Below are 18,089 nucleotides of genomic sequence, written 5' to 3'. Positions count from 1 at the left end.
AATATGTAACAGCAAATTATATGAAATTAAACAGACTTTAATTGCATATTTTTGTATTTGAATGATTTATTCTCATTTATGCTTCACATGGATATGGCTTCATCATTTGTGATATAAAATGTAAATAATAATAGAATACACTATCATCGATATTAACATAATTCATAATTTTTATATTACACCTTTATATTACCACGATACACTGCAATTGATATGACATTTTATGTACGCGCAATAAAATTCTTCTGCAGAATTGAAATTTTTTAATCATGCAAAAGAATTCAATCTTGCAGATCTAATAACATACATGTATATACACTTAATGTATGTTTTAATGATAATATTGCAATATACAATGTAAAAAGCAGCGATTTTGGCATCTATCGCATATTCGGCGTATTGAGCTCATTATAATGAATGTGGTACTATTTACTACTTATATTCTTCAGTTTTTATACATATGTGATCAAGAATTTGAATGTTATAATTGTACAATAGAATCTTCATTCACGCTTTCATAGAAAATTCATACAAAGCAACATGTTGCATACAGGAAAAAAGAACATGATCACAGTTAACAAAGATATTACATTAATAAATTAGTATCAAGGTAACGGAAAGGTTTGCACTATATTTCTATATCAATTTTAAAGAAATACCTGCCCTACTTAACTTTGAGCAAGCACAATCGTCCCATTCTGACCATGAGTTCCAGGTTGTGTAACTGGAACATTTGTGGATGTTTCGTTCTCGGTAACTGGTAACGTCGAATGATTATTAGCACTGGCTGCAGCTAAAACTTTGTTGCGTAATTCAAAAACCTGTTGTATTGCTTTACGAAAGCATAAGAAATTGTAGTCTATTACTCCTGTGTACATACAAAAGTAATATTTTCATTATTAGTTACTACTTTGTTCAAAATAATCTGAATTTTCTTTAGCATCTGTAATTGTTTATGTAATTTACCTTGTCGATCAAAATTGTCTTCGCGAAGAATGCAAACAAGAGCTAGGAACTTGTTCACCTCCCGTAAGTAAAGAATGGTACCATTATTCAATTTTATTAAACTAGAACTTTGATTGTCAAATGCTGCTGCTTCTAAATCATCTCTTAAGCTAAAATAATTGAAATTATGGAAAAATTGTAAATATCTATTCAATAGCGAATAACATTGAAAATTTTCTACAAACCCATAAATACAGGAGACATCTATGACAACATCTATCATGTCACAACAAAGCTCGTAACTCTGCATATCAACGGGAGAACTATCGGTTGCAATGTATATCTTTGATACCACATCAAACAAAAATGCCTTTTCAATTGCTGAATTCTAAAATGACATGTAATACAATGCTTAAGATTTATGATATATTATTTTACTTAAACTTGTACATATATTAATACTGCTCACCGATATTAATATATTTAATAAATTCTCCAATGTTGGTAATTGTGGTATTAACTTCTGTACAACTTTGCTAAATGCTTCAAATATACTATGGTCATAGATTGATGTTAAATGAAAACTCAAATGTATCTGATCATATCCTGAAAACAAAGTATTATTTTAAATTCTATGACTATTAAAATATATCTTTTAGTTAAAATCTCTAAAATATCTGCAGCTTTCATTTACCGGAATCAGCTAAGTCATCGTTTGCTCTAGTGTGAATATCTCTCTGTGTTTCCATTTTATAGTCATCAGAAAGACCATCCACCTTGTGAATGAAAACTTCAAATTTTATAGTTTGATTGACTTTATATGCTTTTGTCACCGTCATATGTAATTTATTTAAGGCATCCATATAATCATCTTGTGCATCAATGACAAAAACCAGTGCTCCACAGCCACCAAAAATCATATCGCTATCAAATGTTGGGTCAAAGAAATCTATTTGACCCGGAAAGTCCCAAATTTGAAATTGTACAAAACTGGAGTTACTAATATCATCTTTAATAATTTTATTTGTACTTTCCAAAAATAACGTCTCATTTGGAGACATCTTATGAAAAACAACTTTTTGTATAGACGACTTTCCGCTTCTGCAATAAAAATTAGTGGTTTAAAAGATTTTAATGTAATCAAAAATATTCAACTATATTTACATAAAACTAATCTTATTTTATGATTCACAAATACCCCTTATAAATAAATGTACCTCCTAAGACCCATTAAGAGTATCCTTGGTTTTTGTTCCCCTGGTAATGGCCCCACAGATCCATCCCCTTCCCCGTCAAAAGTTGTATATCCAAAATCTTTAGGAAACGAACCAACATCATATCCATTTTGATACTGATCATCGTCGTCCTAAAAAGCATTGCGTTATTATGCAGTTATCAATGAAATTATAAAAACACAATTAAACGTTGGAAATAACTTTATCGTTACTACAGAAAATGATAAATAACAATGTTGAAATTTCAATAAATGAAATATCAGAGGACAAAGTAAACGCTATAATTTAAACCATTGCCAGAGTAAAGAACATGAAATTGCAAACAACCAATAATGGTACATATTGTTATCAGAATGAACGAGTCGGTGGAAAGATTTAATTGCAGAACCGTCATAAATATGGAGATTAATGGTTCAAGCTAAACCGTGATAACGTTACATCAACTGTTTAAAATTTTTTCGGTTCAATGGCAACGGACTCGATAAAAATTCCATCGAAACAAAACAATCTCAATTTCCATCATTGTTATAATTTTCTCTTTTCATAGAATCCTTTCTCTGCCATGCACTTTGATTATTTAGATAAATAACGGATGACTAGTAACTTGACTCACCATGTTTGGATTCGACACTCTTATTTTTTCCCTTATTTTTAATTAATAGCTTGACCTACTTCTTATTCCGAACAAAACAGATCAGGGCTTTTTGAAGGCACGGGAAAAAAATGTTAATTTAGCAAAAAAATACGAAAAGAGGCCACAGTCGGTTATTTGTTTATATTTCTCAAAGACGTCACTTTCCTTCGAGTTCTTTCGCGAGTACAGTCCAAGTTCTGCGGACTGCGTATACACCGTAATGTACAGCGAGTTTCATTAATAAATTTCACTTTCAATTCCCAAGGTTTATCGCGCAGAAATGAGTTGAGAAATTGCTCACGGGCTGGGTCGCACGATCGCGCTCTGTGCTGCACTCGGTGGAGAATGCAGGTGGTTCGTGCACTTGCCACCCGATACCCTCCCAGTGGCGGTTCAACTTAGGAATTCTCGTCTTTTCTGTTCCCAACTCATCTCCACGCAGCCACTAGCTCGAGTAGGACCGTGATTGGTCGATTTTTTTCGGAGGAGATACAGAGTTTGGAGTTCATCACTTTTTCAGTCGGTTCTCGGGCTGCCCAGAGTTGTAACAGGTGACGAATGCATTAGCTGTCTGCATCCTCCACCGGAGGTCGCACAGGACGCGGTCGCTCGATCCTTCCCGTGAGTCTCTCAACTCATCTCTGGTCAGGATTCCGAATCAACAGGAGATTCTCCGTTCTATATATTGCGCCGCATCCAACAGGTTGCCAAGAAGTGTCCTTTGTTACCGATCGTCGGCGATGCACCCTCATTTGCCCCTCCCACTGCACATGCGTCGCCGTGGCCCCTTGCAATATATAAAGCAGTGGCAGTTCGAGGGAAACATTTTGAGTGGAGGATTCTCCCCTTTCCCGGACACGGTGGCAGTGACTGTGGTAACATGGCAGACGTCATTGACTGTAACTTTCCTGTATGGGGTCTGCTGCCGAAGAAGGAGACCGGCGTCACTCAATTTCTCACGAAATATCCGGAGTACGATGGGCGAGGAGTCGTCATCGCGATTCTGGATTCGGGGGTCGATCCTGGCGCGCCGGGTATGCAGGTGAGATTCTCCCCGATCGTTCTCTCGGCGGTCGTTCACCCTTTCTTTTGGCCAATTTTCTTTGAAAATTGGAAAAAAGAGATCGCCGAGCATCGACTCGTCCCGGATCAGATTTCACCTGATCCGAAAAGCACTCGGGCTTCGATGCTCCGATAAGATCAAGGCAAGATGCAGGGACACACGGGATGACTTTTATTTTGCTGCGTTTGAGGTTAAGGACCTTCGACCATTGAGGATGAGTCTTGGATGAACGGAGACAGATGGGCTTTGTTGGGGAATATTTCTTCGGAGCTTTAAAGCCGCGGAGTCGTCGCGGAAAATACTTCAAAATGCTTCTTTCCAGGATGAAATTGGGGGATAGAAATTCAATTTAAGGGAGGGCTGCGGTATTACTTGACTTTTATAGTAAGAAGAAAGAAATTCATTTTCTTTATGAGTGAACTCTTTGAATTTGTGGCTTTTTGAAATTGGCTTTGTTGTGTGCAAGACAAAGAGACGATAAGCAATGCGCAAATGTTTTACCGGTCTTTGATCTCTTTCTTTTCTAAAATTAAAATAGCTATTATAAATGCACAGGTGACAACCGACGGAAAGCCAAAAGTTATCGAAAGGATCGACTGCAGTGGTGCAGGTGATGTCGATACAAGTAAGGTCGTACAAGCTTCTGAAGGCTACATTACAGGGTTGACTGGTCGTAAATTGAAGGTAAATGAAATGTAATTCATAATCCTGTAAACAAAGGATGTACGTCAATATTTCTTATATTTTATAGTACGGGCTATAGTAGTTTACTAATGTAATTATGTAGTTCTATGAGTCAAACTTATGCTTCAAGTGGCCCATCTTCCCTTTTAGATTCCAGAGAACTGGAAGAATCCCAGTGGGGATTTTCACATAGGTACCAAGAACCTATTTTCGTTATATCCAAATAAATTGCGTGAACGCGTTGAGGCAGACCGTAAACGACGCTTCTGGGATAATGAACAAAAAACGGCATTGGCAGAAGCTACCAGGCAACTGCAAGTAAGTTTACCGATCCATTTAAAGCAATTCCCAACAACTACTTCTTTTCACCGTCCTTAATAAAACAACTAAGAACTGTGAATAATTAAAATTAGAAATTAACTAAAACCGGAATGCAAGAAAATCGTGCGATTGACCTTTGCTGTGAGAAAAATTCTTGGATCGAATAACACTAGGTCAATAAGAATTTAAATAGACTTTTAGACCATCCGATCCAAAGATAGTGTGTCGAGGGCTACACTGACAGTGGACAATTGAACCAGGCCGATTGTTTCACAATGTAGTAGTGATGGATGGTGGTGAATTCTATATTTGTTTTTGGCAGATTGATAAAGCAAAGGTGTCGATTAATGTTATATAATGGATTTTAAAACATGCATAGACTGTGAAATAAATTAGAAAATTCATATTCATTCAAGATTGAATTTACTGACAATATATTCACGTTGATCATCGGTATCACCTTGTTTCCATAAATTCATAAATTTCACTTTTTTCTTTATTAAATCCGCTCCTGTATTTGGCCAGAGAAAGAAGAAAATTTGTAGATTTACTAACAAACCTCGTTTAAACAGGAGTTCAAAGCAAACAAGCCCCAGATCAACAATCCGAGTGTTAAACTCGAAGTGGAGGAACTGGAAGCTAGAGTTGTAGTCTTAAACGACGCGGAGAAGAAATACGTGGACGTAGGGCCAACCTGTGACTGCGTGGTCTTCCATGATGGCGAGATTTGGAGGTACTTCTTTAAAGTCTCTTAATCGGCTCAAAATAATTGACATTATTTAACTATTAAAAATAAATAGACACACGTGACACCTAAAATATTCTTTTAGGGCATGCATCGATACCTCGGAGGAGGGTAACTTATCGACTGGAGTCTACCTTGGAGAATACACTGCTACCAGGGAGTTTACTTCCCTTTCGCAAGAAGACCAGCTGAACATTAGTATAAATGTGTATGACGAAGGAAACACGTTACAGATCGTTAGCATGGCTTGTAGGTGCACCTTTTTTTAGCTGAAATATTTTTGGATCGAGACGTTTCTCGTCCTCCTTTGAATAGAGGTAAAAAAGTTCCTTTGTATTTCAGCTGGTCATGGCACTCATGTGGCTTCCATCGCTGCTGCGAACTTCCCCGATAACAAAGAGCTCAATGGAGTGGCACCGGGTGCTCAGATTATTTCGCTGACGATTGGAGATCTACGTATCGGCATGATGGAGACTGGCACGGCTCTTGTGCGTGCCATGATTCACATTATGCAGCGCAAAGAGAAAGTTCACGTTATAAATACAAGCTATGGCGAGCAGGCAAAGTGGTCCAACACCAGTAGAATAGGAAAGCTCATGAACGAGGTTATTGATAAATATGGGGTTACATGGGTCGCTTCTGCTGGTAACCTGGGTCCTGCATTGTGCACAATTGGTACGTTAGACAATTTCAAAATTATATCCATTGGAAGAAGCTTAACATAATACTTGGTTAATACTTGAAATTTTTTGTTTTTTAGGAACTCCGCCAGATATCAATTCTAATAGTATTATTGGTGTCGGAGCCTACGTGTCTCCTGATATGATGATAGCGGAGTATTCTTTGCGTGAGAAATTACCAGGAATGCCGTATACGTGGTCTTCGCGTGGTCCAACTATTGATGGGGACTTTGGAGTGACGGTATGTGCTCCAGGTGGAGCTATTACGAGTGTACCAAACTTTACACTGAGGAAAAGTCAACTGCTAAATGGTACCAGTATGGCTAGTCCTCATGTGACGGGAGCAATAGGTAAGTCTGACTCCATTAACGAAAACGAAGTGCCACAGATTGAGATTTTAAATTATTTATAAATTAAACTCCAGCTGTTTTAATGTCTGGACTACACGCCAAGGGGTTGAAGTATTCGCCGTATAATATAAAGCGAGCCCTCCAAAACTCAGCTCGATATATTGACTCACTGGACCCGTTTGCTCAAGGCTCTGGATTACTGCAAGTTGAGAAAGCCTTCGAACACCTCACATCGTTTTCAGAAGTTCCAGAAAGAGACGTTAGGTTTTCAATTAATTGTGGTATGAATAATGCTAAAGGCATCCACCTCAGGGGGCACGTCATTGATCGATCCAAAGACTGCGCTGTCACTGTCGAACCTGTCTTCCTTGACAGTGACAACATAGGTACGTAATCCGATGTGAATTTATTTGCAAATTATTAACCGTTACCTGGAATTTGATCAACTTTTCAGACCCCTCGCGTAAGATCGACTTCAATTTGAGATTATCGTTAGTCTGCGATGCATCCTGGGTCCATTTCCCAGCTCATTTTGACTTGATGCACATGCCTCGAGCTTTCTCCGTTAGGATAGAAGGTGCTTCTTTGTCATCCGGTGTTCACACAACAAAGTAGTTATTTATCCTATTCTATTATTTTGATAACAATTACTTTTCTTAAAGCCATTTTCCTCGTTCTTTCCAGTATTCGAGCTTACGACGTGGCCAATATCGAGAAAGGGCCAGTTTTCCGGATTCCCATCACCGTAGTACAACCCTTGACCCTGACAAAGTCTGTACTCCACCCGGACTTGACTTTTACAGATGTCATTTTTAAACCGAACACACTGTTCCGACATTTCATCCTTGTCCCGGAGGATGCCACTTGGGCAGGTGAGAAACTTAATTTAAATATTGAATAATACGAATGAAAAGGCCCGAAGCAGTCTTTTGAATCCTTTTTCTTGAGATTCTCAAAACTCTGTTCACTGTATCATTTATCTCCCCAGTTCTGAAGTTAAAGAATATGGAGAAGGATAGGACCGGTCGATTCGTTGTGCAAACTGTACAGTTAAAGCCTCGAATGGCTTGTAAGGCTCTCGAAGTGAATAAAATTGTCAACGTCGCCTCGCAGAGCGAACTGGTCCACGGGTTTGCGGTACAGGTAAGCTCTCATAAAGTTCAAGAAATTTGCAAGGTGTTTGACCGTCCTATATTTAACACGTGTAATCATGCGTCTTAGAGCGGAATCATCCTAGAACTAGTAATTGCTAAGTATTGGGCAAATTTGGGTGACGTTAAAGTGGATTACTCCATTGAATTCCACGGTATTCACATGGTCGATGGCAACTTAACCATGCAATCTGCCGATGGGATCAATCGCCTCGAATTGCGTAGTTCTTTGAGAAACGAGGAAGTTGTGCCGAACATCTGCCTGAAATCTTCGGTTCAAGTCTTGAGGTTGGTACTACTTTCGCGGACAGTTTCCTGGATCATGAAAAACTTAACCGCTATCATTCTAATCTATCATTCAGACCAACCGAAACGATGATCTCGCCGTTACGCGATCGCGATGTGATCCCACCGGCACGACAGATCTACGAACTGCAGCTGACGTATACATTCCACATAGCGAAGGCAACGGAGATAATGCCGAATGCAGCTTTACTCAGTGACATGCTCTACGAGAGCGAATACGAGAGCCAGATGTGGATGATCTACGACAGCAACAAGCAGCCTATATGCTGCGGTGATGCCTATCCATCAAAGGTGAGTCCAAATCTATCTTTTAATCGCAACATAACCCTACTACTTGCTCGATTACGAGTAATATTCCCAAAGAGTGATCGATCTCAGTGCACGTCATTATTTTTTTTTAGTATACCGTTCAAAAAATAGAGAAAGGCGACTACACGTTGAAGATGCACGTTCGTCACGAGAAGAAGGATTTACTCGACAGATTGACCGACATGGCTGTGTTGCTCAATCAGAAACTAAGCTCTCCGATCAACTTGGATGTCTACGCCAGCCAGACGCAGGCTGTCATCGGAGGGAAAAAAATGCTATCCGCGTCGATTCCACCTGGCAACATTCTGCCGGTTTATATCGCACCGATGGCTAACGAGAGCAAGTATGTGAAACATCGAAAGCAAAGTAGGACCTGTCTTCTCGAGTTGGGCCCTTGGTCCTCGGAATTCGGGAGGGCCAATTTTCGGCCCTCGAAACGTAAACGGAACGTAAACAAAGCGTTCAAGAAGAGTCGAAACGTCTTTAGCTTAAATTCAAATATTCTCGTTAAAACGCGAACAACGAACCTTTTATGCTTTAAGGTATTCGAGGAATGCTACGTTAGGGACGTACCTGTCCGGCACAGTGACGTTCTGCAAAGATGACATCGGCAAGAAGGTAAACAACCTCCAATTCAAGTACATCCTGACCGAACCTCCGCAGAAGTCTAACTCCACGTCCAAGCAGGAGAAGGAAAAGGTCTCAAAGTGGGAAGAATACACGGAGGCCTTGCGAGATCTCAAATGTTCTTGGCTAGCGAAGCTAGGTAGGTTTGCTTCGGTTGATCCTTAAACGATCACTTCGAATAGAGACTTTCACTCATAAGTCGTAGTGACCTAGACATCTGTTCTAACTCCATGAATCTTTTATCTCTTTCTCGGTTTTGGTTCGTCCTCTAGCTCCTGCCATAAGTAAGTCGTACACGGTGATACACATCTCTCGAGTGTAAGAATCCTTTGTCGTAGGAGAAGACTGTCGAAACTCCTCGGAAACACCTCCTTTGCACGTCCACCGTAACAGATGGGCATGATAAGAAAAAACTTAACTTGATTTCAATTTATCTCCGATCTTGGGGCGAGACCCGATCTAAATGTTCTCCTCTTTTACTCCGTTTTCTTTTCTGCAAGCAAACTCCGCATACTCCGCATACTCGTTACCCTGTGGTCACTAAAAATCATACGATGTGTCACTAACGATACTTTTCTCTTCCCCATAAATACCAGAGCCTGGAGAACATTCGAGGGTGCTCTACGAGGAGTTGAAGAATGCTTTTCCTGACTACCTGCCAGTGCACACCGCGATGTTGAATTCCTTGGACTCTCCCGAAGCCCGATACCACGTACCTCGAGAAGACCTCACCGAGCCAGCCATCCACTTTGCGAAGCAGATCATCGAGATCGCCGATATCGTCATCACTGAAATCGACCAGGACAAATTGCTGGCTTATTACGGCTTGAAGAACGACCAGCGGCAGGACGCTGCCAAAATTAAGACTACGATGGAGAAGCAGAAGAACTGCCTGGTCGAGGCGCTCGTGAAGAAAGGATGCGCCCTTGCCAGGTTATACACCTACGAGAGGAAGAAGGGCGAGGGCGACGGAACTCAGCAGCAATTGCTCGACAATGTCACTTCCGTGTGGGTCGACGTGATGAAGTTCGTGGAAGCGACGGATCCCAAGGTAACGCCTCGGACCGGAGAAGAGAACATACCTAGACGTTTTAAATGAATACAACGCTCGTCCTGAGATTTTGGTATCACTTCTGAGATCGTCCTCTTTCAGGCAATAATTCTCTCGCTGTGGCACGCGTACATCAACAGGCATTTTGGTCGATACTTGAAGCTGTTGCTGCGCTACTACGAGGACAAGCAACTGAAGGAGGTCGACGAGAAATGCATAGAGGTCGCGAAGACCTTAGGCTGGGAACACTTTGCACGCCACGTCGCCTCGAGTATACCGTCTCGATACCCCGACTCTTATCAAATGTTTTGATCGGCGATAAACGGTTAGGAATTGATCGATTGTCCGCAAACCCTACACCTTGGACTAACCGGTGAAATGGACGAGTTTTTTTTGTAATATCATTTCTCTATTTTTCTTTTTCCTTTTCTTTCAGACACGTACGGAGAGCAAGTGGCCCACGGCTGTCGTCCTAACTTTAAGATGAAGCAAAATAACTGTATAACATTGATGCATGGTTCGAGGGGCAATGTCGTTCACAACACCCGTGGCTCCTCGATCACGGGTGATTCGCGCGTTGCAAGATAATGGATATTAAAGAATAATTTTAACGATAGTAAAGGAAGTTCTAGCTTAGTCGAATGATCGTTCAAGGGAGTTCCGGAGGACTGCCGAGGGAGTGTCGAGGGTACATCTATTTATTCCCCGCGGATTCGATCGATTTTTTCTACTCAAAGTTCCGACTGGATTTTACATTTAATCGCCCACGGTCGACGCGGGACGGGGCGTATATATGTATATGTAATTGCGCTTGTAAATCGCGAAACCGATTTAGGATGAAATATATACACGCGAAGAAGAAAGAGTCCACCTTGATGTTTCGCGAACAAGTATTACCGTTTTAGCTACCGCGACGTGCCATCGCCATTTTATGATGTACGGTGTAGCTGGCTCTTAAGTTCTTTTTCCATTTTACGATTACACTCGCATTGGAGTTTTATTAACGGAACCCAGACGTCATCGCTCGACCCGAGAAAAGCGTCGGACTCGCTGAAACTCGCGAGCGACGAGGGACAGATCCTTTGTTTTTTTTTGTCGTATCGCTTCGCAGGAAAATACCGAAAATATCTGATTTACAAACTGGTGCCATGAAGATCAAATAAAAACTGTGAAATCTACGTATTTCTTTTCCCGGTGCACGCGACGCTTGGCTTATTTGTACAGACATCGAAGCGAGGTACCGAGTTCTCGACTCTGCCAGGATTAAAAAAGAAACGAATCGAACGTAGTGGATAAGAGGATGAGACACTTTAGGAACGTACTCGAATGACGTACGCTTCAGAACCTTCCGTACCCTCCTCCACTGTTCCAGCCTCCACGACCGAATCCTCCTCCGCCACCTCGGCCAAACCCTCTACCAAAACCTCCACCTCGATTAAAATTTCCACCGCCACGTCCGAAGCCTCCCCCGAAATTACCGTTCCCATAACCGCTTCCTCTCGCCCCTCTGAAGCCACCTTCTCCTCGCATGATCTTCGTCGGAGGTCCTCCGTTACCCCCGAAACCGGTAGCGTGTCCTCTGGGTGGTCTTCGAGACTGGAAACCCCCCCCAGTGATCGGGTCCATTCCGAAACGGCAGGTGTTCATGCCGCATAAAGTTTTAATCGTACCCAGGAGCTGTAAGAAAAACAATTTTTAATGCAGGAGAACGGATGGCAAACCTCTGTAAGGATATCAAGTTCGGATAAAGGTACCTTTTCCTCCAACGGGGTGAGTTCCAAGATGGTCTCCGGTTCCTTCGCGGCTCTTATCACGAGACCCTCCAGGGCTGGTCTGAGAGCTACTACCGCAGCTGCGTGTTCCGGATTCATTTCCAAATTGATCCAGTTGTCCAATCTAACGCAACCGTCGATATACTCGACTTTTCGAGACCCGAAGAGCAGCAGGTGAATCGGGGACACCATGGTTAGCTGTTTGCACGACACGGCTCTGGTGCGTATCTGAAACGATATCCCCATAGTTCAGATATTTGTCTACGGCGAGAAGGAAAAGGGACATACTTTCTCCCCGAAGACGAAGAACGGGAATGGGAAGTTCTGCTCGTAGTTGCTACAATTCACGGAGGTCTTGTGGATCAACGCGGCCTTGGACTCCGTTGTAAGGACCTTCCGCTTTTCTTTGTGATAACAGACGTTTGGATAAAGGCCCATGCAGAGAAGTGCAGTGATGGTATCCAAGCGAACGTCGGCACCTGCTTGATAGTTCAGGGGAGTTGGGCATAGGGTCTCTTCGGGAAGCCCGGCGCTCTGCAGAAGAGCTTGCAGTTGATTCTACAACAAACGGCAGAATAAAAAATCACCGGTTACAGCGCTGACAGGGTTGAATTAAATTTTAGAAAAGAGAAAGAAACGTCCACCATCGAGCTCCCTACCTTGGCCTCCCAGGTGACCCTCAGAGTGGGCAGACTCAAGTTCTTCGATTCGCAAAACGCCTCTTCGGCGTATTCTCCCCCCGACCTCGCCTCTTCCCAGGCATGGAAGGCGTGCAACATGGCAACGTGGTCGCTGTATCTCGCCCCAGCGAACGCCTTCTGCTGGGCAGACAACCTCCTAACGTCGGGGCCCATGTTATAAACCTCAGGGAATGTAGTACTATTCGCCGCCATTGTTGAGAGGGCATCGCCCACTCGAAACATGCAACCCAATATCATCATTTTACCCAAACGGGGCTCTATCGGCAGACGAGCCAAGATCTTCCCCAGCGGAGTCAACTCGTCGTTCTTATCCAGACACTTCATTTCTGGAAAATTGAAAACCGCGCAATAATTAGCACGGGTGAATAATTGAACGCGCTCGGTAAATCAAATACTACGAAGATTCTATTATATACTACCTCTTAATACAACTTCAGCCTCGATGACAGCATCGATGGGTGGAGGCTCGATGGCCTTCGACAGAAACTGACCGATGCTGCCCAGTCGAAGGAGCTTGATACTCAAAGCCAGCTCATGCAGCGGAGTCCGGAACATCTCTGGAGTCATGTGCTCGTCCATCTTCTGAAATCGTGTCCTCGAGCACAGGTGGAAGCAAAATCCGGGTCTCACGCGACCAGCGCGTCCTTTTCGCTGTTCCAAATTGGTTTTGCTCGCCCAGACGGTGGCGTAATTCGTCATGTTGTTATGCGACGTAAACAGCTTCATCTTTGCCTTGCACGAGTCGATGACATATACCACGTCGTTGATGGTGATCGAGGTCTCGGCGATGTTCGTCGCTAAAATGATCTTCGTGACCCCCGGGGGAACGGGGTCGAAGACTCTGCGTTGATCCTCTCTGGGTAACTGGGAGTGCAGCGGAATTATCGTGTAGCCGACACCACCGAATGTAGGATGCTGTTGGAGGTGCTTCATCAGGGCAAATATGAGATTCCATCCTGGCAAAAAGACTAGCACCGCCCCTGGGATGTTCTGCTCCTTGATGTATCTAAGCAAAGCTTCGATCAATTCGAAGCTGATCTCCTTCTCTGACATCTGGGCCATGGAGTTCTTTGTCGCGAGACTGTAGTCAGGACCGATGGTCTTGTTAAGATTTTCTTCAGGCTCCGCATCTGTACATTTAAGTAGAAAAATATCTGATTACACCTCGCGCCAATCTTAATCGAGACTAATTTAACGACTACAATGGAATGAATCGGTTTACTAATTAAATGGTAATTTCGCCGACGTACCTCCAGGTAGATCATCCGAGTCTTTGTTCTTCCTTTTTTTTGTATCCATCGGAGGGACGAACGCTGTCAGTTGTATGCAGTCTTCAAGGAAATACTGCTGCACCGGGAATGCCCTACCAGGGATCTCGATGACGGGGCAATTGTTGAAGTACTCACTGAACAAAGTGGTATCGATCGTGGCAGACATGAGTATGACTCTCAAGTCTGGATACATGTGGACCATGTCCCTCAACAGCACCATCACAAAGTCGGAGTTAACGTCACGTTCGTGAATTTCATCCACGATCACATGTGAAACACCTCGAAGGCCTCCTTCGAGCTTTCTCAATAACACACCGACTGTGCAGAACATTATACCGCAATAAGGCCTTGGCAGACAAGATTCGAATCGCACGGAGTAACCAACCGATTGGCCCAGATTTTCACATCTCTCCGAGGCGACACGATCCGATACTGACACTGCAGAGATTCTACGAGGTTGTGTCACCGCGATGCTGCAGTACGCTCCTTGGCCTGACGATATGTAGTCATCCAAAATGAATTGGCAGACCTGGGTCGTTTTACCGCATCCCGTGTTGCCTCTGATTATGATAACCGGGTTGTCGTTAATCGCAGTCATGATCTCTTTCTTCTTCGCAAACACCGGTAAGGAAGAGCGTTCCTTAATGCTCCTTTGTAGATTTTCGTCTTGCTGCAGTCTCTCGCGCTGATCCTTCATTATGTCTTCCGACATACTATCCAATGGCATCGTAGCTAAAGGTCCTTCGTCGATGTTACACCCCGTCCAGGGGTTCCAATTCTGCTGAGGCGGAGACCAGCTAACCACCCCGGCTGGTTGAGGCACCGACGACACAAAGTCATCTAACACCTGGTTAGTCAACAGCGATATTCCTGAAGAGGTTCCTTCTTCTTTTTTTACCTCGCTTTCTTGCTGTTGATAATAAAACCATCTCTATTAAGTAATCCTTTTTATCACTTAAGCGATAACTTACTCTTATTTATACATACCATCTGTGGGTCGATATCGATTGGTTTAATCTCCAACTCTGCCAAAAGTTCAGAGACCTGGTTCGCTAACTCGGGAGCTATTTTGACAGGATATGGTTTTATTTGATCTGCATCTTTGACTTTCTTTAATGTACCGGTGAAAGCTTCGATGACTCCAAGATGGTACAATTGTCGAACCAGCGATAAAGCACAGCTTTTCGAAGCTGTTTGTTTGTTGGAACCAGTTTCACGGCCAGTAATATCTAAATACGCATGTTAAACGTTAAATAATATATACGATAAATTAGTGCACTGTGGTTAATTGTGCAAAAATATAAAATTTTATATACTTCGTCCAAGTTGCTTTATGTAGAGGGACATCTCTGCCATGAAGCTCCTATAAATAAGAAATGCTAGTATTAAAAAAAAAATTAAAACATGATAACAATCAACTAGTGAAGTTCTAGCATATCTTTTGTTAAACAAATTTTACACTTATAGCTGAAAATAATGTTAATAAGGCAAATTTTCTAGTTTTCTTGACCTATTATATATAATAACATCATTCTGATAAAACTAATTACGGATATAACTTACCAATTAATGGATTCCCGAGACCACTTTAGAGTACATCCCTTCATCTTTATGGAAGTGACAGCACCAAAACCATTATTGAATTGGATCAATGACAGTTTTGGTCAAACATAATCGGCAACCTGATTCGAGAGAGATACGATTTGCCCTCTCGAACTGGTTTCATGTGAGACAGCGTACTCTAAAATGGTCTCGGCTCTACTGAAGTTGTATTTTTGATTATAACTGATTGCCGGATATATTTTTTTTTTTTAGGACAAATCCCTCCAACTTAGTTCAGTACCAAACGCTGCCAACTTGTGAAATTGCTTCTTATGCTGTCAGAACATCACTTGTAAGCAGGCTTTAGGTTCTGAATTAAGCCAGAGGAATTGGTCCTGATCATATAATTCAAAGTCTAGGCAAAATCTTGTAATCGCACTATTACCAAATACTCTCCAAAATCTTTCTGTACCTAGTGTGGTCTGGACCAACCGGTGTGTACTTATAATCAGCATTAAGCTTATTTATCTGCATAAATTGATGTAGCTTTGACTTTGCATTTTCAATCGTCCAGTTGCCATGAATGCCTGAATTAACATCGACGTCTTCCGCTTCTTCGACTCTCTTTTGATCCGCAAGCCTGTCCATATACGTGTAATTTCCTTCACCTCGCTGGTAAGGCCTATAGGCTTTACCAATCTCATTCGGACCCATTCCATCTTCAAACACTGATTTCGTTGGAGCCTGTAAATTCTGGGTGGAACTTTCTGGTACAGGACCTGATTGAGAAGGAACGCTGACATCTTCCGGGACATCTTTTGAATTCACATGACCCGTTCGGATAAGGTAGTTAACAAAGTCTCGGGAAGCATTTCCCTGAGCATCCTTCTTATTTGTTGAATTACCAGCTCCGGTGTAATCAAACCCAGATACACGCAGCTCACACAAAAAGCGCTGTCGATGTTTTGGACCTGCGCAAGGGAAAGTTAATTTGGGTTCACTACTATAAGGTTATGTATAAACAATTTAAATTATCACAATTACATGGATAAAATAATAATATCTGTGAATATATGTATTACAGGGCTATGCAGAATTAATATAAGTTCAATGCTCGGAACAAAGTATTTCGAAGGGTACGTGAATAAATATGAAATTACCAACCTGTCGGCCGCACGTCGAATTCGGGATCTTTACCATTCTTGGCACACCACTGATGGAGAAATGCTTTTATATCACCCATGGTAATATTCGGTATCTTAAAATTGTTATATTACATTCGATGTATTCGCAACAGTTTTTTAAAATCCCTTTGCAAACTTCTAAACGATCAAGCCGGAGATATGAGAATCAATGACAGCAAGCCACGGCTTGCAATGGTTTGTAGAACATAGCTATGAAATTTTTTATGACACGAGCATTATTATTGCTGCACAAATGTGTGGTACTCGATCGGTCATTTCTACAGCGGGACGAAGGATGAAGAGCCACCTCTGATTTCGGTGAGAAATCTCAGAAAACGAGCGGCTCAATTCAAATAAAAAGTAACAACCACAATTTCTTACCTTCCACTCTTTAAGTCTTAACAAATTGATCTAGGATAAACAAGATATGAAATATATGATACACAAAGATTCCTTCTAATATAATTTATTAAGGCTGATGTTTTAATTTACACCACAAAATCTGCCGAGATCTGCAGATGTTCGGAAAAAATTATCAAACAGATAATAATTTTTTCCATTGATTACATACTGAGTTTTACTAAAAGGCACTATACTTGGAGTTACTCGTTTTATAAATTTCTGTGATGCTTCAAGTGTTTTTCGACGCATTGGTAATTGGTCTAGCAATATCAACACATATTTTTGGCTTTTTGGACAGAAATAAACTCTCAACGGACACCGCAAACTAAGGAATCTTAGTATTATGTTAATGCAGGTAAAGGAAATTAAACAAGTTAATATTTGGGATTCGCTGTTCACTACCACATTTTTAAAATTTCTTTTTGGATATTCTACTGCCCTAAATTTGTCCCATGTCCAGTAGAGATACGATAGTCCACCGATAAGAACAACCGTTGATGAGTAATACGTAAATAGGAAGAATTTTTGGTAAGGTGAGTTATATATGAGAATGCTATCGGTTGAAATTCCATCTCTTTGCTTCAGTAATGTCTCATTAGCGGATCTGGACTTTTTCATGAAGCTCCGTACATATTCCGTGCGACACGGTTTTAATGGCTGATTGCAAATAATTTTGTAGGCACGCTCTCTGGAGTTGAATTTAAATAAAATATCTGCACATCTCATCATCCTCAGCATTATGTTGCTCACCTAGAACAATAAAATAAGACTAGCGTCATCTATTTTTACTGTTCACTGCAATTTTATTTAATAGCTACAATTCAAATATGGGTGGAATTCTTCATGAGCACGAACTTTTGGAGGTTATAAATATTCAGGATACCGTTTCACAGGCTAAACGATAATATTAGACAGGTACTATACGTTTAATTATATCTGTTGCTGTTTATTTAACATACGAAAGGTGAAAATTGGAAAACTTGAAGTCCGTTACTTGATACAGGAAGAAATTATACAATTTGCGTTTATACCACCATTCGGTCACCAATTGACCACGTTCAACTACTCTCTCGTAAACTTCATATTTAGTGGTAAAAAATATGGAGAATTAGTAAG

At 41.5% G+C, this 18,089-nt stretch overlaps 4 protein-coding genes across 5 annotated transcripts; 1 reads left to right on the top strand and 3 right to left on the bottom strand.

Moving 5' to 3' along the window:
• Window positions 1-48: 48 nt before the first annotated feature.
• On the bottom strand, window positions 49-3,035 carry LOC105698836 (ras-related GTP-binding protein C). Its single transcript, XM_012423430.2, has 7 exons — window positions 2,794-3,035; window positions 2,163-2,311; window positions 1,640-2,046; window positions 1,415-1,551; window positions 1,191-1,333; window positions 967-1,115; window positions 49-868 (listed from the first exon to the last, which is right to left on the bottom strand). The coding sequence occupies exons 1-7, from the start codon at window positions 2,794-2,796 to the stop codon at window positions 669-671; spliced, it is 1,188 nt and encodes a 395-aa protein (XP_012278853.1). The 5' UTR covers window positions 2,797-3,035; the 3' UTR covers window positions 49-668.
• Window positions 3,036-3,589: 554 nt separating this feature from the next.
• LOC105698822 (tripeptidyl-peptidase 2) lies at window positions 3,590-10,717 on the top strand. Its single transcript, XM_012423407.2, has 18 exons — window positions 3,590-3,856; window positions 4,433-4,561; window positions 4,712-4,879; window positions 5,455-5,615; window positions 5,713-5,876; window positions 5,970-6,302; window positions 6,388-6,657; window positions 6,732-7,043; window positions 7,112-7,268; window positions 7,342-7,529; window positions 7,646-7,800; window positions 7,879-8,096; window positions 8,171-8,405; window positions 8,516-8,766; window positions 8,966-9,189; window positions 9,647-10,101; window positions 10,204-10,426; window positions 10,538-10,717. Exons 1-17 carry the CDS (start codon window positions 3,695-3,697, stop codon window positions 10,411-10,413), a joined length of 3,792 nt encoding a protein of 1,263 aa, XP_012278830.1. The 5' UTR covers window positions 3,590-3,694; the 3' UTR covers window positions 10,414-10,426; window positions 10,538-10,717.
• A 66-nt stretch (window positions 10,718-10,783) lies between these two features.
• On the bottom strand, window positions 10,784-16,750 carry LOC105698823 (dosage compensation regulator). Of its 2 annotated transcripts, XM_012423408.1 has the most exons (10): window positions 16,552-16,750; window positions 15,860-16,358; window positions 15,162-15,208; window positions 14,833-15,074; window positions 13,825-14,755; window positions 12,994-13,704; window positions 12,533-12,900; window positions 12,162-12,431; window positions 11,856-12,101; window positions 10,784-11,778 (listed from the first exon to the last, which is right to left on the bottom strand). In XM_012423408.1, exons 1-10 carry the CDS (start codon window positions 16,628-16,630, stop codon window positions 11,440-11,442), a joined length of 3,732 nt encoding a protein of 1,243 aa, XP_012278831.1. In that variant the 5' UTR covers window positions 16,631-16,750; the 3' UTR covers window positions 10,784-11,439. The 2 variants fall into 2 exon arrangements, with proteins under 2 accessions (XP_012278831.1, XP_012278832.1); XM_012423409.2 differs by lacking the exon at window positions 16,552-16,750 and having other exon boundaries at window positions 15,409-15,953.
• Window positions 16,751-17,054: 304 nt separating this feature from the next.
• Window positions 17,055-18,025, bottom strand: LOC111674305. The gene is made up of 2 exons (XM_023434033.1): window positions 17,829-18,025; window positions 17,055-17,723 (listed from the first exon to the last, which is right to left on the bottom strand). The coding sequence occupies exon 2, from the start codon at window positions 17,709-17,711 to the stop codon at window positions 17,055-17,057; it is 657 nt and encodes a 218-aa protein (XP_023289801.1). The 5' UTR covers window positions 17,712-17,723; window positions 17,829-18,025.
• Between the last annotated feature and the right edge of the window lie 64 nt (window positions 18,026-18,089).

Source organism: Orussus abietinus, unplaced genomic scaffold, assembly GCF_000612105.2.
Source record: "Orussus abietinus isolate OABI.00-Male unplaced genomic scaffold, Oabi_2.0 scaffold12, whole genome shotgun sequence".
Lineage (NCBI taxonomy): Eukaryota > Metazoa > Arthropoda > Insecta > Hymenoptera > Orussidae > Orussus > Orussus abietinus.
This window is presented reverse-complemented; position numbering and strand designations above follow the sequence as displayed.

Bases quoted from the DNA above. Each gene is read 5' to 3' on its own strand.
- LOC105698836 (XM_012423430.2), bottom strand. The intron at 2,047-2,162 runs GTACATTTATTT...TTTTTATTGCAG, and splicing joins CTCTTAATGGGTCTTAGGAG to AAGCGGAAAGTCGTCTATAC. The intron at 1,116-1,190 runs GTTTGTAGAAAA...CAATTATTTTAG, and splicing joins GATGTCTCCTGTATTTATGG to CTTAAGAGATGATTTAGAAG.
- LOC105698822 (XM_012423407.2), top strand. From the start codon at position 3,695: ATGGCAGACGTCATTGACTGTAACTTTCCTGTATGGGGTCTGCTGCCG. The intron at 4,562-4,711 runs GTAAATGAAATG...CTTCCCTTTTAG, and splicing joins TGACTGGTCGTAAATTGAAG to ATTCCAGAGAACTGGAAGAA. The intron at 7,269-7,341 runs GTAGTTATTTAT...CGTTCTTTCCAG, and splicing joins TCCGGTGTTCACACAACAAA to TATTCGAGCTTACGACGTGG.
- LOC105698823 (XM_012423408.1), bottom strand. From the start codon at position 16,630: ATGGGTGATATAAAAGCATTTCTCCATCAGTGGTGTGCCAAGAATGGT. The intron at 14,756-14,832 runs GTATGTATAAAT...TATTATCAACAG, and splicing joins TCGATATCGACCCACAGATG to CAAGAAAGCGAGGTAAAAAA. The intron at 12,432-12,532 runs GTAGGGAGCTCG...CGTTTGTTGTAG, and splicing joins GGGTCACCTGGGAGGCCAAG to AATCAACTGCAAGCTCTTCT.
- LOC111674305 (XM_023434033.1), bottom strand. From the start codon at position 17,711: ATGCTGAGGATGATGAGATGTGCAGATATTTTATTTAAATTCAACTCC.